The sequence below is a fragment of the Bos indicus x Bos taurus genome, chromosome 18 (genome assembly GCF_003369695.1).
Source record: "Bos indicus x Bos taurus breed Angus x Brahman F1 hybrid chromosome 18, Bos_hybrid_MaternalHap_v2.0, whole genome shotgun sequence".
Lineage (NCBI taxonomy): Eukaryota > Metazoa > Chordata > Mammalia > Artiodactyla > Bovidae > Bos > Bos indicus x Bos taurus.
In genome coordinates this window covers 9886099-9896793 of record NC_040093.1, presented here as the reverse complement: position 1 = coordinate 9896793, position 10695 = coordinate 9886099, and the positions used below count along the sequence as shown (strand labels likewise).

At 54.2% G+C, this 10695-nt stretch overlaps 1 protein-coding gene across 5 annotated transcripts; it reads left to right on the top strand.

Annotated features, from left to right (window-relative positions):
- On the top strand, nucleotides 1-9899 carry FLT3LG (fms related tyrosine kinase 3 ligand). Of its 5 annotated transcripts, none has more exons than XM_027515151.1 (8): nucleotides 2-111; nucleotides 430-496; nucleotides 1462-1575; nucleotides 3041-3094; nucleotides 3278-3421; nucleotides 3924-4008; nucleotides 7378-7565; nucleotides 9676-9899. In XM_027515151.1, the coding sequence occupies exons 2-8, from the start codon at nucleotides 464-466 to the stop codon at nucleotides 9880-9882; spliced, it is 825 nt and encodes a 274-aa protein (XP_027370952.1). In that variant the 5' UTR covers nucleotides 2-111; nucleotides 430-463; the 3' UTR covers nucleotides 9883-9899. The 5 variants fall into 5 exon arrangements, with proteins under 5 accessions (XP_027370948.1, XP_027370952.1, XP_027370950.1 ...); XM_027515149.1 differs by having other exon boundaries at nucleotides 3870-4008; XM_027515150.1 differs by lacking the exon at nucleotides 2-111 and adding an exon at nucleotides 122-310 and having other exon boundaries at nucleotides 3870-4008.
- Nucleotides 9900-10695: the final 796 nt, after the last annotated feature.

Below are 10695 nucleotides of genomic sequence, written 5' to 3'. Positions count from 1 at the left end.
TGCACCAGCCCGATCCACCCCAGCTCACTCTCCCCCCAAAATTTCCTTTCACTTTCGATCTTTGGCTGTCACCCGGCGTGGCCCCTTCCACACCCAGCTGGGGCAAGCCTGGTGCGTGAGGAGAAATGGACTCCGGGTCCCCGAAGGGCGGGGCCGGGGTCCCCCTCCTGGGGCTGAGCGCAGACGGCGGGGGGTCGGGTTCCTGGGTCCCTGGCCTGAGCAGAGTTGCGGGCACCGGACGTCGGAGTTCTTAGAAGGGGAGATGAGGAGTTTTCACCGTAACTGTGCTTTACGCAGGAAGCCCTATAGAGTAGGAGGCGGAAACTTAGCCACATCAAAGGACCGAGGGAGGGGCGGGGAGGTGAAGGGGCGGGCAAGGAAGGGGCTGGGGTGTGGGGGTCCGAGACTTGCTCTTCTGTCCCTTCCAAGATCCGGCCACAGGCATGAAGGGCCCCCGGCAGAAATGGTAGTGCTGGCGCCAGCCTGGAGCCCAACTGTGCGTATCCCTTGGGGTTAAGGTGGGGGAATGGCAGTGTCAAGATGGGCAGAGCTTAGAGGGGAGGTGGACAGAGTTGGGGTGGACACGAGTGGGGAGATGAACAGGGGTGGGGGGAGATGGACAGAGTTGGGGTGGTCAGAAGTGAGCAGATGGACAGAGGTGAGAGAGATGGACAGAGGTGAGAGAGATTGACAGGGGTGGGGGAGATGGACAGGGGTGGGGGAGATGGACAGAGGTGGGGGAGATGGACAGGGGTGGGGGAGATGGACAGAGGTGGGGGAGATGGACAGGGGTGGGGGAGATGAGGAGATGGGCAGGGGTGGGGGAGATGGACAGGGATGGGGGATGGACAGGGGTGGGGGAGATGGACAGAGGTGGGGGAGATGAGGAGATGGACAGAGGTGGGGAGATGGACAGGGGTGGGGGAGATGAGGAGATGGACAGGTGTGGGGAGATGGACAGGGGTGGGGGAGATGAGGAGATGGACAGGGGTGGGGGAAATTGACACAGGTCGGGGGACGTGGACAGAAGTAGGCGAGATGGACAGGGGTGGGGGGAAGAAACAGGGAGATGGGGGCAAATGGGGAAGATAGGACTCAGATCTAGGGAAAAACAGGAGAGATGAGCATGAAAAGACAGAGGAATGGGCAAAGATGAGAAAATCCTGGGCAGAGGTGAGCAGAAGTGGAGAGAGATGGGCTGAGGTGCGGAGATGGGAGGTGAGACAGACAGGGCGGGCAGAGGAGGGTGAAAACTGGTCAGCACGTGTCCAGAAGCAGAGAGATACAGGGAAAGATGGTCGGAGGTGGGCACACAGGAGCGAAGCGGAGGAGGGGCTGAGAAGCGGGAAAGCTGGAAAGGGGAAAGAGGGAAGAGAGAACAGGGGGCTGCCGGAGGCAGCCTCCACGAGGGAGGGGGGCGTGTGTGGAGTCCATGGAGCCCCCGCCCTGCCCCGCCCGCAGACCTCCCTTCTGCTGCTGCTGTTACTGCTTAGCCCTGGCCTCCAAGGGACCCCCGACTGCTCCTTCCGCCACAGCCCCATCTCCTCCACCTTTGCCATCAAGATCGGCAAGCTGGTGAGCGTCCCTGTTCCCAATCGGAGCCCGAGGTGCTGTCTCTGGCTCTGACTTCCCCCTGTCAAGAGTTTCTGTAGCCCCCTGCCTCCTCCCTCTGGGTTCCCATCCGTCGTCCGTCCCCCTATTCTTGCCCCCTTCGCTATGGGTCTCTGTCCCCCTTTCTCTGGGTCCCCATCTCCCCACCCTGGATCCCTGCCCCCTTCTCTCTGGGTCCCCGCCCCCCCTCTGGGTCCCGGCCCCCCTCTCTCTGGGTCCCCGCCCTCTCTCTCTCTTGGTCCCCGTCCCCTCACTCTGGATCCCCGCCCCCTCACTCTGGGTCCCCGCCCCCTTCTCTCTGGGTCCCCACCCCCTCACTCTGGATCCCCACCTCCTCTTTTTGGGTCCCCGCCCTCTCCCTGAGTCCCCGCCCCCTCTCTCTGGGTCCCCGCCCCTCTTTCTGGGTCCCCGCCCCCTCACTCTGGATTCCCGCCCCCCCCTCTGGGTCCCCGCCCTCTCTCTCTGGGTTCCCGCCCCCTTCTCTCTGGGTCCTCGCCCCCTCACTCTGGGTCCCCGCCCTCTCTCTCTGGATCCCCGCCCCCTCACTCTGGATCCCCACCTCCTCTCTCTGGGTCCCCGCCCCCTCTTCTCTGGGTCCCCGCCCCCTCTCTCTGGGTCTCCTCCCTCTCTCTCTCTCTCTCTCTCTCTGGGTCCCCACCCTCTCTCTCACTCTGGGTCCCCGCCCCCTCTCCCTGGGTCCCCGCCCCCTCTCCCTGGGTCCCCGCCCCCTCTCTATGGGTCCCCGCCCCCTTCTCTCTGGATCCCCGCCCCCTCTCTCTGGGTCTCCTCCCTCTCTCTCTCTCTCTCTCTGGGTCCCCACCCTCTCTCTCTCTCTCTCTCTGGATCCCCGCCCCCTCACTCTGGGTCCCCACCCCCTCTCTCTGGGTCCCCGCCCCCTCTCTCTGGGTCTCCTCCCTCTCTCTCTCTCTCTCTCTCTCTCTCTCTGGATCCCCGCCCCCTCACTCTGGGTCCCCGCCCCCTCTTCCTGGGTCCCCGCCCCCTCTCTCTGGGTCCCCGCCCCCTCTCTCTGGGTCTCCTCCCTCTCTCTCTCTCTCTCTCTCTGGGTCCCCACCCTCTCTCACTCTGGGTCCCCGCCCCCTCTCCCTGGGTCCCCGCCCCTCTCGCTGGGTCCCCGCCCCCTCTCTCTGGGTCTCCTCCCTCTCTCTCTCTCTCTCTCTGGGTCCCCACCCTCTCTCTCACTCTGGGTCCCCGCCCCCTCTCCCTGGGTCCCCGCCCCCTCTCGCTGGGTCCCCGCCCCCTCTATGGGTCCCCGCCCCCTTCTCTCTGGATCCCCGCCCCCTCACTCTGGGTCCCCTCCCCACTTCTCTGGGTCTCCGCCCCCTCTCTCTAGGTCCCCGCCCCCTCACTCTGGCTCCCCATAGTTTGTTTCCTCCCGTCTGCGCAGGCCTGACCCCGTTTTCTCCCGCAGTCCAAGTACCTGCTTCAAGATTACCCGGTCACTGTTGCCTCCAACCTGCAGGACGTGAGTCACAGACGGGAGGGGCCCAGGATGGAGGTGGGAAGGAGAAATTCAAGATTCACCGCCCCCTTAGGGGCCAGGCTAGTGTGCCCACCAGGCCACCCCCTCCCTGGGGACCCAGGAGTCCTGGCCCCCATCCCCCTCCGCCCACCCGCGGGACCCAGAGCCTGGGTGGTCTCCCCCCAGGACAAGCTCTGCGGGGCGTTCTGGCGTCTGGTCCTGGCCCAGCGCTGGATGGGACGGCTCAAGACCGTGGCTGGGTCGGAGATGGAGAAACTGCTGGAGGATGTCAACACCGAGATACACTTTGTCACCTCATGTGCCTTCCAGGTCAGCCCTGAACTTGGGGGACAAGTGCGGAGAGCCTGATGCTTTCCTAGGGATTGGCAGCAAAGGTCTGCTAGGCCTTACTGGAGGTTTCCCCTTGACTGGGAGCACCCCGAGGGAGGTGGAGCTGGAACCTCAGACCTGCTGGGGCCTGGTGTGGGAGGTGACACTTCTCTAAGTACTGGAGGATGCCCAGGGGTAAGGGCCAAAGGCATCAATTCTGCTCATTTCTCAGGCCCTGTTGAAGGATGTTGCTAAGGGGTTCTTACCCCTAGCAACAGGGAGAAGGAGGGTACCCTAAACACCCTCCTGATCCAGGTCTGACTGGGCCTGGTTGTTAGCAACCAGGGGGAGCAAAGGTCCAGACTCTCCATGAGACCCAGGCCTCACCCTTGACCTGAGGTGACGCTGGGGGTGATGCCGTGGTGACGTCTCCCTCCCGTGCCCCCAGCCCCTTCCCAGCTGTCTTCGCTTCGTCCAGGCCAACATCTCCCACCTCCTGCAGGACACTCACCAGCAGCTGGAGGCCTTGAAGCCCTGGATCACCCACCGGAATTTCTCCCGGTGCCTGGAACTACAGTGTCAGCCGGGTAAAGCCTCCCACTGCCCCCAAGCCCACGGCCCCACCCACTCCTCACCCATTCCACTCAGGGCTCCCATGGGCTGTGTGACTTGGGCCTGTTTCCCCAAGCTCACCCCCCTCTGGGTCTCAGTTTACTTGTCCCTGAGAAGGGAATAACCAGCCTTGCCTGTTTCTCTGAGGCAACTCTATCCCATAGAAACAGAATGAGAGTCACATGTTTGAGTGTAAATTTCCTTATAGCCATGTTTAAAAAGTTTAAAAAGGTAAATTCACTTATTTTTCAGGATTTTTAGTGTTTGTTATTTTTTAGTATGTTATAGGTGGGTTTATTTTTAAAACTTTTTTACATTGGAATAATTACAGATTCACAGAAAGGGGCAAAGAAATGTACAGGAAGGTCCTGGACACTGTTTACCCAGCCTTCCCAGTGGTACATTTTGCTTGGTAATGTTAATTACAGCACAAGAAATTGACAGGGGTGCAATCCACAGAGTTTTTCAGAGTTTATCAGTTATGTATGCATAACTGCAGGCATGCATGTGTGTGTAGTAAGTAGTGTGTATCAGCTGCTGTAACAAGGTACCACCAACCAGGTGATTTAAAGAGTAAAAGTTCATCCTCTTGTAACTGAGGAGTCAGCAGGACTGGCTCCTTCTGAGGGCTGTGAGGGAAGGATCTGTTTCAGTTGTCTCCCTTGGCTTGTAGATGGCCAATTTCATGTTCGTGGTGCTCTCCCCCATGCATATCTCTGTGTCTAGATTTCAGTTTCTTATAAGGACACTAGTCATATTGGATTAGGGCCACTACTAACCATCTCATTTTAACTTGATCACATCTTTGAAGACCTGATCTCCAAATAAGGTCACATTCTGAGGGACTAGGGATTAGGATTGCATCTTATGAAAAAAAAATTTTTTTTTTCTCCTGGCTGTACCACACGGTTTGTCGGATCTTAGTTCCTCAACCAGGGATGGGCCCCGTGCCTCCTGCAATGGGCTAGGAGTCTGAACTGCTGGACTGGACTGCCAGGGAAATCCCTGAGTTTGCATAACTTGATCCTCATTCCCAAACTCCCACCTCTCTGCCCTGGCAATCAGTAATGCTATTTAATTTAATTCTCATAGTTTTATAATTTTTAAGATAATTATTTCAATCACAAAGAGCCCTTTAAAAAATAATTTTATTTACTTTTGGCTGCTCTGGGTCTTTGTTGCTGTGCGTGGGCTTCCTCTGGTTGCTGCAAAAGGGAGCTCCTCTTCCTTGCGGTGTGTGAGCATCTCATTGCGGTGGCTTCTCTTGTTGGGGAGCACAGACTCTAGGCCGGAGGGCTTCAGTAGTCTTGGCACACAGACTTGGTTGCCCTGCAGCATGTACTGAACCTGCATTAGCAGACAGATTCTTATCTATTGCACCACCAGGGAAGTCCTCCTTTTTTTTAAAAAGGTGTGTGTGTGTGTGTGTGTGTGTGTGGCTGCGCTGGGTCTTCATTGCAGCACATGGGCTTTTGGTTGGTGTGCAGGCTTAGTTGTCCCTTGATGTGTGAGATCTTAGTTCTCTGACCAGGGATGGAACCGGCATCCTCTGCATGTTAAGGTGAATTCCTAACCACTTAACCGCTGTTTGGTGTTCATATTTACATGCATCACTAATTATCCATTCAACTAAGTTTTACTAACCATCTCCTTGATGCTTGGCATTGGAGACACAGCACAGAACAAGACCAAGTTTGTGTCCATGGGGCGCTAACCTGCTGATCAGGGAGACATGATAAACATGTAAACATATAAATAAACAGGAAAGTGTCTGAGTGTAATGAGTCCTATGCAGGCACATTAAAACGGGGTGGTGGAATCATGGCTTGAAGTGGTCGGCTGGAAAGTCACCCAAAGTTGCAAACCAGGGAACAGGTAGTGCAAAGGTCCTGAGGCAGAAACCTGCCTCCCTGTTTAAGTAATCAAGAGGGAGCCCCAGTGGCTGAGGCCAAGTAAGCAAAGGGGAAAAGGTGTGGAGTGAGGGTACAGAGGGAATAAAGGGGGCCAGCTCAAGTGGGGCCTAGTGAGCTATCATGGCTTCATACAGAGTATCTTTCATTGTTCTATTATCTGTCCATTCACTCAGATATTTATTTTATGTAAATTAACTATTTGGGCTTCCCTGATGGCTCAGCCTTAAAGAGTCTGCCTGCCGATGCAGGAGATTTGGGGTTTGATCCCTGGTGCCTGGAGAAGGAAATGGCAACCCACTCCAATATTCTTGCCTGGGAAACCCCATGGACAGAGGCGCCTGGTGGGCTACAGTCCTTGGGGTCGCAAAGACTCGGACATGACTTAGTGACTAAACAACAACAGTAAGAAATATTAGGTTCTGGCAATGTCTCCTGTCACCCTCCTGGACCTCATAGACTACTGGGGGAAGAAAATGAATATATAAATCAATAGGTAAGCACTAGACACACGTTTGTCCAATTCTAAAATGCAGGAAATTTCCTGGTGATCCAGTGGTTAGGACGCTGCACTTCCACTCCTGGGGGCCTAGTTTCAATCCTTGGTCTGGTCAGGGAACTAATATCCTTCATGCCTCAAGGCCAAAACAAGTAAAATGATATATTTGAAATAAAGAATTATTGGGACTTCCCTGGCGGTCCAGTGGTTAAGACTCTGAGCTTCCAATGCAAGCAGCACAAGTCTGATCCCCGGCTGGAGAAGTAAGATCCCAAATGCCACCCAGTCAATAAACAAATAAATAAAAGTAAATAATAAAAATATTTTTAAAAAATTTATAGGGTCTGGTTAAACAAGTAAACAAGCATACCAATTTAGAAAGTTATTAGTGACTATTTTTTTAAATATACTTTTGGCTGTGCGGGTTTTCGTTGCTGCCCTTGTTGTGGGGCTACTCTCTAGTTTTGGCGTTCAGGCTTCTCATTGCAGTGGTTTCTCTTGTTTTGAAGCATGGGCTTTATTGCACGGGTCAAGCAGTTGTGCCCAGGGGCTTAGTTGCCCTGTAGCATGTGGAATCTTCCCAGACCAGGGATGAAACCCATGTCCCCTGCATTGGCAGGTGGATTCTTAACCACTGAACCACCAGGGAAGTCCTATTAGTGACTTTAAAAAAATCAATAAAATGCAACCTTACTATGTGCTAGGCACTGTTCTAAGCACTTTCTGTATATTCACTCACTTAATCTCTGTGACAACCTTATGAAGTCGGTATAATAATTATACCCACTTGATGGATGAGGTGACTGAGGCCCAGAGAAGTACACAGCCTACCCCCACCCCCTCCCCCAGGTCACACAGCCAGCACCAGGCAGGCCTTTTTTTCCCCTTCCCTGGCCTGGCCCTACTTCTCAGTCACCTGACCTCTCTCCTGGCAGACTCCCCGACTCTGCTGCCCCCAAGGAGTCCTGGGGCCTTGGGAGCCACGTCCCTGCCGGGCCCTCAGTCCCCTCTTCTGCTCCTCTTGCTGCTGCTGCTGCTGCCAGTGGCCCTCCTGCTGCTGGCCACTGCCTGGTGCCTATGCCGGTGGAGGAGGAGACGGAGGACACGCTACCCTGGGGAGAGGGTGAGCCAGCAGGGTGCGCAGAGTGGGTGGAGAGGGTCCAGGGGGTGACCGGAGGTGGTGGATTCCATGGGTGGCACAGTACCCTGCCCCTCCCACCCCCAGGATGCTCTGCTCCTGCGGCTCCTGGAGGACCCTGGACTTGTTGATGTGGGGGCCATGGGGGTGGGGGATGACAGAGTGGAAGCAGGGAAGCGGTGGGCTAGCTCTGGATGTAAGAAGACCCCTCATGGAGGGGGACAGACTGGGACAGACAGACTGGAGGCCAAGGAGGAGGCCAGGTGAGCGTCCAGGAAGAGAGGACAGGGTCTGAGCAGGGGCTGGGACAGGACCACGGGGTGGAGAGGAGGGGACAGGCAGAGTCAGGGGTCAGGAGGGACGGGGCTGGAGAGTGACAGGCTTGATGGGGTCGAGGGGAGAGCAGGGAAGGGGAAGGGGCACAGGCAGAGGACGCTGGGTCTGGCCCAGCGGGAACCTGGGAGGAGGAGGGACAGTCCGCATTCGGCATTCTGAACAGTGAAGCTCAGCGGGCGGGGAGGTATTTGGATACAGGAGTCTGCAAGCCAGGAGAGAGCCGCCTCCAGGAGCAGGGTCTGCAAAGCCCTCCAGGTATGAAAAAGCTCAGGTTATTCTAGCAACTTTGTCCAGTCTGGGAGTGGGGTGAAAAAAAAAAAGCAAAACGGCACTGGGAGATGTTTGAGGTTACATCTTCCTTACCTCAAAGGTAAGGAAGAGAAGCTGGGGCTTCCTACCCTGGGGAAGCAAGAAGCCTCCGAGGCGAACCTGGGAACCGGTTTGGGGGTGGAGGTGGTTACCTGAGGGAGAAAGGCACGGAGGGGCCCGTGGGTTCCTTAGTGCCCAAAGGAAACACTTGGCAGCACTCGCTCACCTGTTGTGTGCCTCAGTGCCTCCGGCCTTGTGCTGGAGCTTTCTACAAATTAACTCACTTAATTGAGAAACTGGTGGCCATTATCCCCATTTCCCCTTGGCGGACACCGAGGCTCAGAGAGGTCAATCATTTGCTGAAAGTCACACAGCTCCTGAGTGACAGCCAAGATTGGACTCTCGGCCCTCTGATTCCAGCATCCGTGCCTTTCACTCTTCTGCCTCAGTTTCCTTATCTGTACAATAGACTCATAATCATCCTTCATGCTAGAGTTGTCAGGAGGTTAAATGAAAGGACCACAAAAAAACCCCCTAGAGCAATGCTGTCCATAGGAAACAGAATACAAGCCACACATGTGACTTTAAATTTTCTAGTAGCCGCATATATTTTTTAAATTTTTAATTGAAGTATAGCTGATTTACCACATTGTGCCAATGCATCTTTTTAAAAGTAAAAACAAACAGGTTACCTTAAAGAATTTATGTTATTTCACCCTGTGTATCCAAAATCTTGTCATCTCAACATGCAATCAATACTTTAAAAATTTTGAGATATTTTGACATTCTTGTTTCCATACCAGGTTTTCAGAATCCAATGTGTAATGCGATGCTCACAGCACATCTCAATTCATATGAGAAACTTTTATTACAAATACTTGATCTGTATCAAGATTCCATGAAACTTACAGTTGCATAAGTAGATTCCTATACTCAAGTTCTTTGAAACCTACAGAAGTTTTCCAATAACTGGATCAAGGAACAGTTTCTAAATTCAATGATTTTCTTTTCATTTCAGCATTTGTTTTGGACAGTACTTTTTGGTTTTGAGATACAATTTTCTATTGAGAAATTGTTCTCTTATCCTTGTCCCTTTTCATACCCTGTTTTCCCACGCTCCCAATAAACACACTATTAGTTGAAGCTTAAATTAGATGAAATGAAAAACTAAGTTCCTCAGTTTTGCTGGTCACAATAGGAATGCCCAGTTTTCACATGGGGCTGGTCTCAAGGGCTGTCTTGGAAAGCACAGATCTAAAACGTGTTCATCATTGCACGAAGTTTTCTTTGACAGCAATGCCCAAACACACAGTGAGTGCTCACGGTGAATGGAGTTGTTTTCGGGCATTAAGTCTATACTTGAGCTTGTACCCTGAGCTTCTTACTTTCCCCTCCTCTGTCCATGGAACCTCAAACAGTCTAGTGAGTCATCTATCATCCCCTTTTACAGCGGAGGACACTGAGGCCCAGAGAGAGCAGTCACCTGCCAGCGGACACAGAGTCGGAACTTGGAGGAAGTCAGCTAGAACCTGGTCCTTTCCTTGGCCACCCTGCTCCTGTCACTGTCCCCCCGGGATGGAGGCAACGCCAGCACCCACCATCGGCTCCCCCTTCCCCACTTTGTACAAAGCCCTTGTCCCCAGGAAATTGTATATAAATCATCATTTTCTACCAGCTCTGGCCAGGTTTGTTTGTGGATGGGACACGGTGTGTGTATGGGGCCGTTTGGGTTCGGGTTTGGTTTTTCAGTTAATGCAGTGTTTCATTCAATACCTATTTTCTGAGTCCTCCCGGGGCCCAGGGCCAAAAGAGGGCAATGCTGGGACCCAGACGTGAGTCGGAACCAGCCCTGCCCTCTCAGGATTCCTGGTTCAGAGGGGAGAGACATCGGCCCCAGAGAGCCCCAGTACACGATGACACACGCTCTAATGGAGGTGGCGTAGGCACTGTGGGAGCCCCCAGGCGGTACCTGAGCCAGCCTGAGCGATATCAGGGAGGTTCTCTAAAGGGAAGGACTCAAGCCAGATTTTAGAAAACGGGATGGGGGTGGGGGTAGAGGGGACGGCAGCCTAGTCAAGGGACACTGTGAAGGCAAAGGCTTTGTCCAGAAAATCCAGAAAGTGAGAAGCTCCTTTGGGGAACACTCAGGCATCTAGAGAAGGAAATGGCAACCCACTCCAGTATTCTTGCCTGGAAAATCCCATGGACCGAGGAGCCTGGTAGGCTACAGTCCATGGGGTCGCAAAGAGTCGGACACGACTGAGCAACTTCACTTCAGGCATCTAGAAGTCATTCTTTCATTCGCCAGCTCTCAAGCTGAAGACTATCCCCACCTGGGGACACAAGCCCATACACGGCCAGGGATTTAGTCAGATCACAAGTCAGACAGGCACTGGAATTCAGATTTCTAAGCCTTGGCGGAGCGCTGAAGGGCAAGCCCTCCTGGCCCCCTGCAGGCCACCACGTGCCC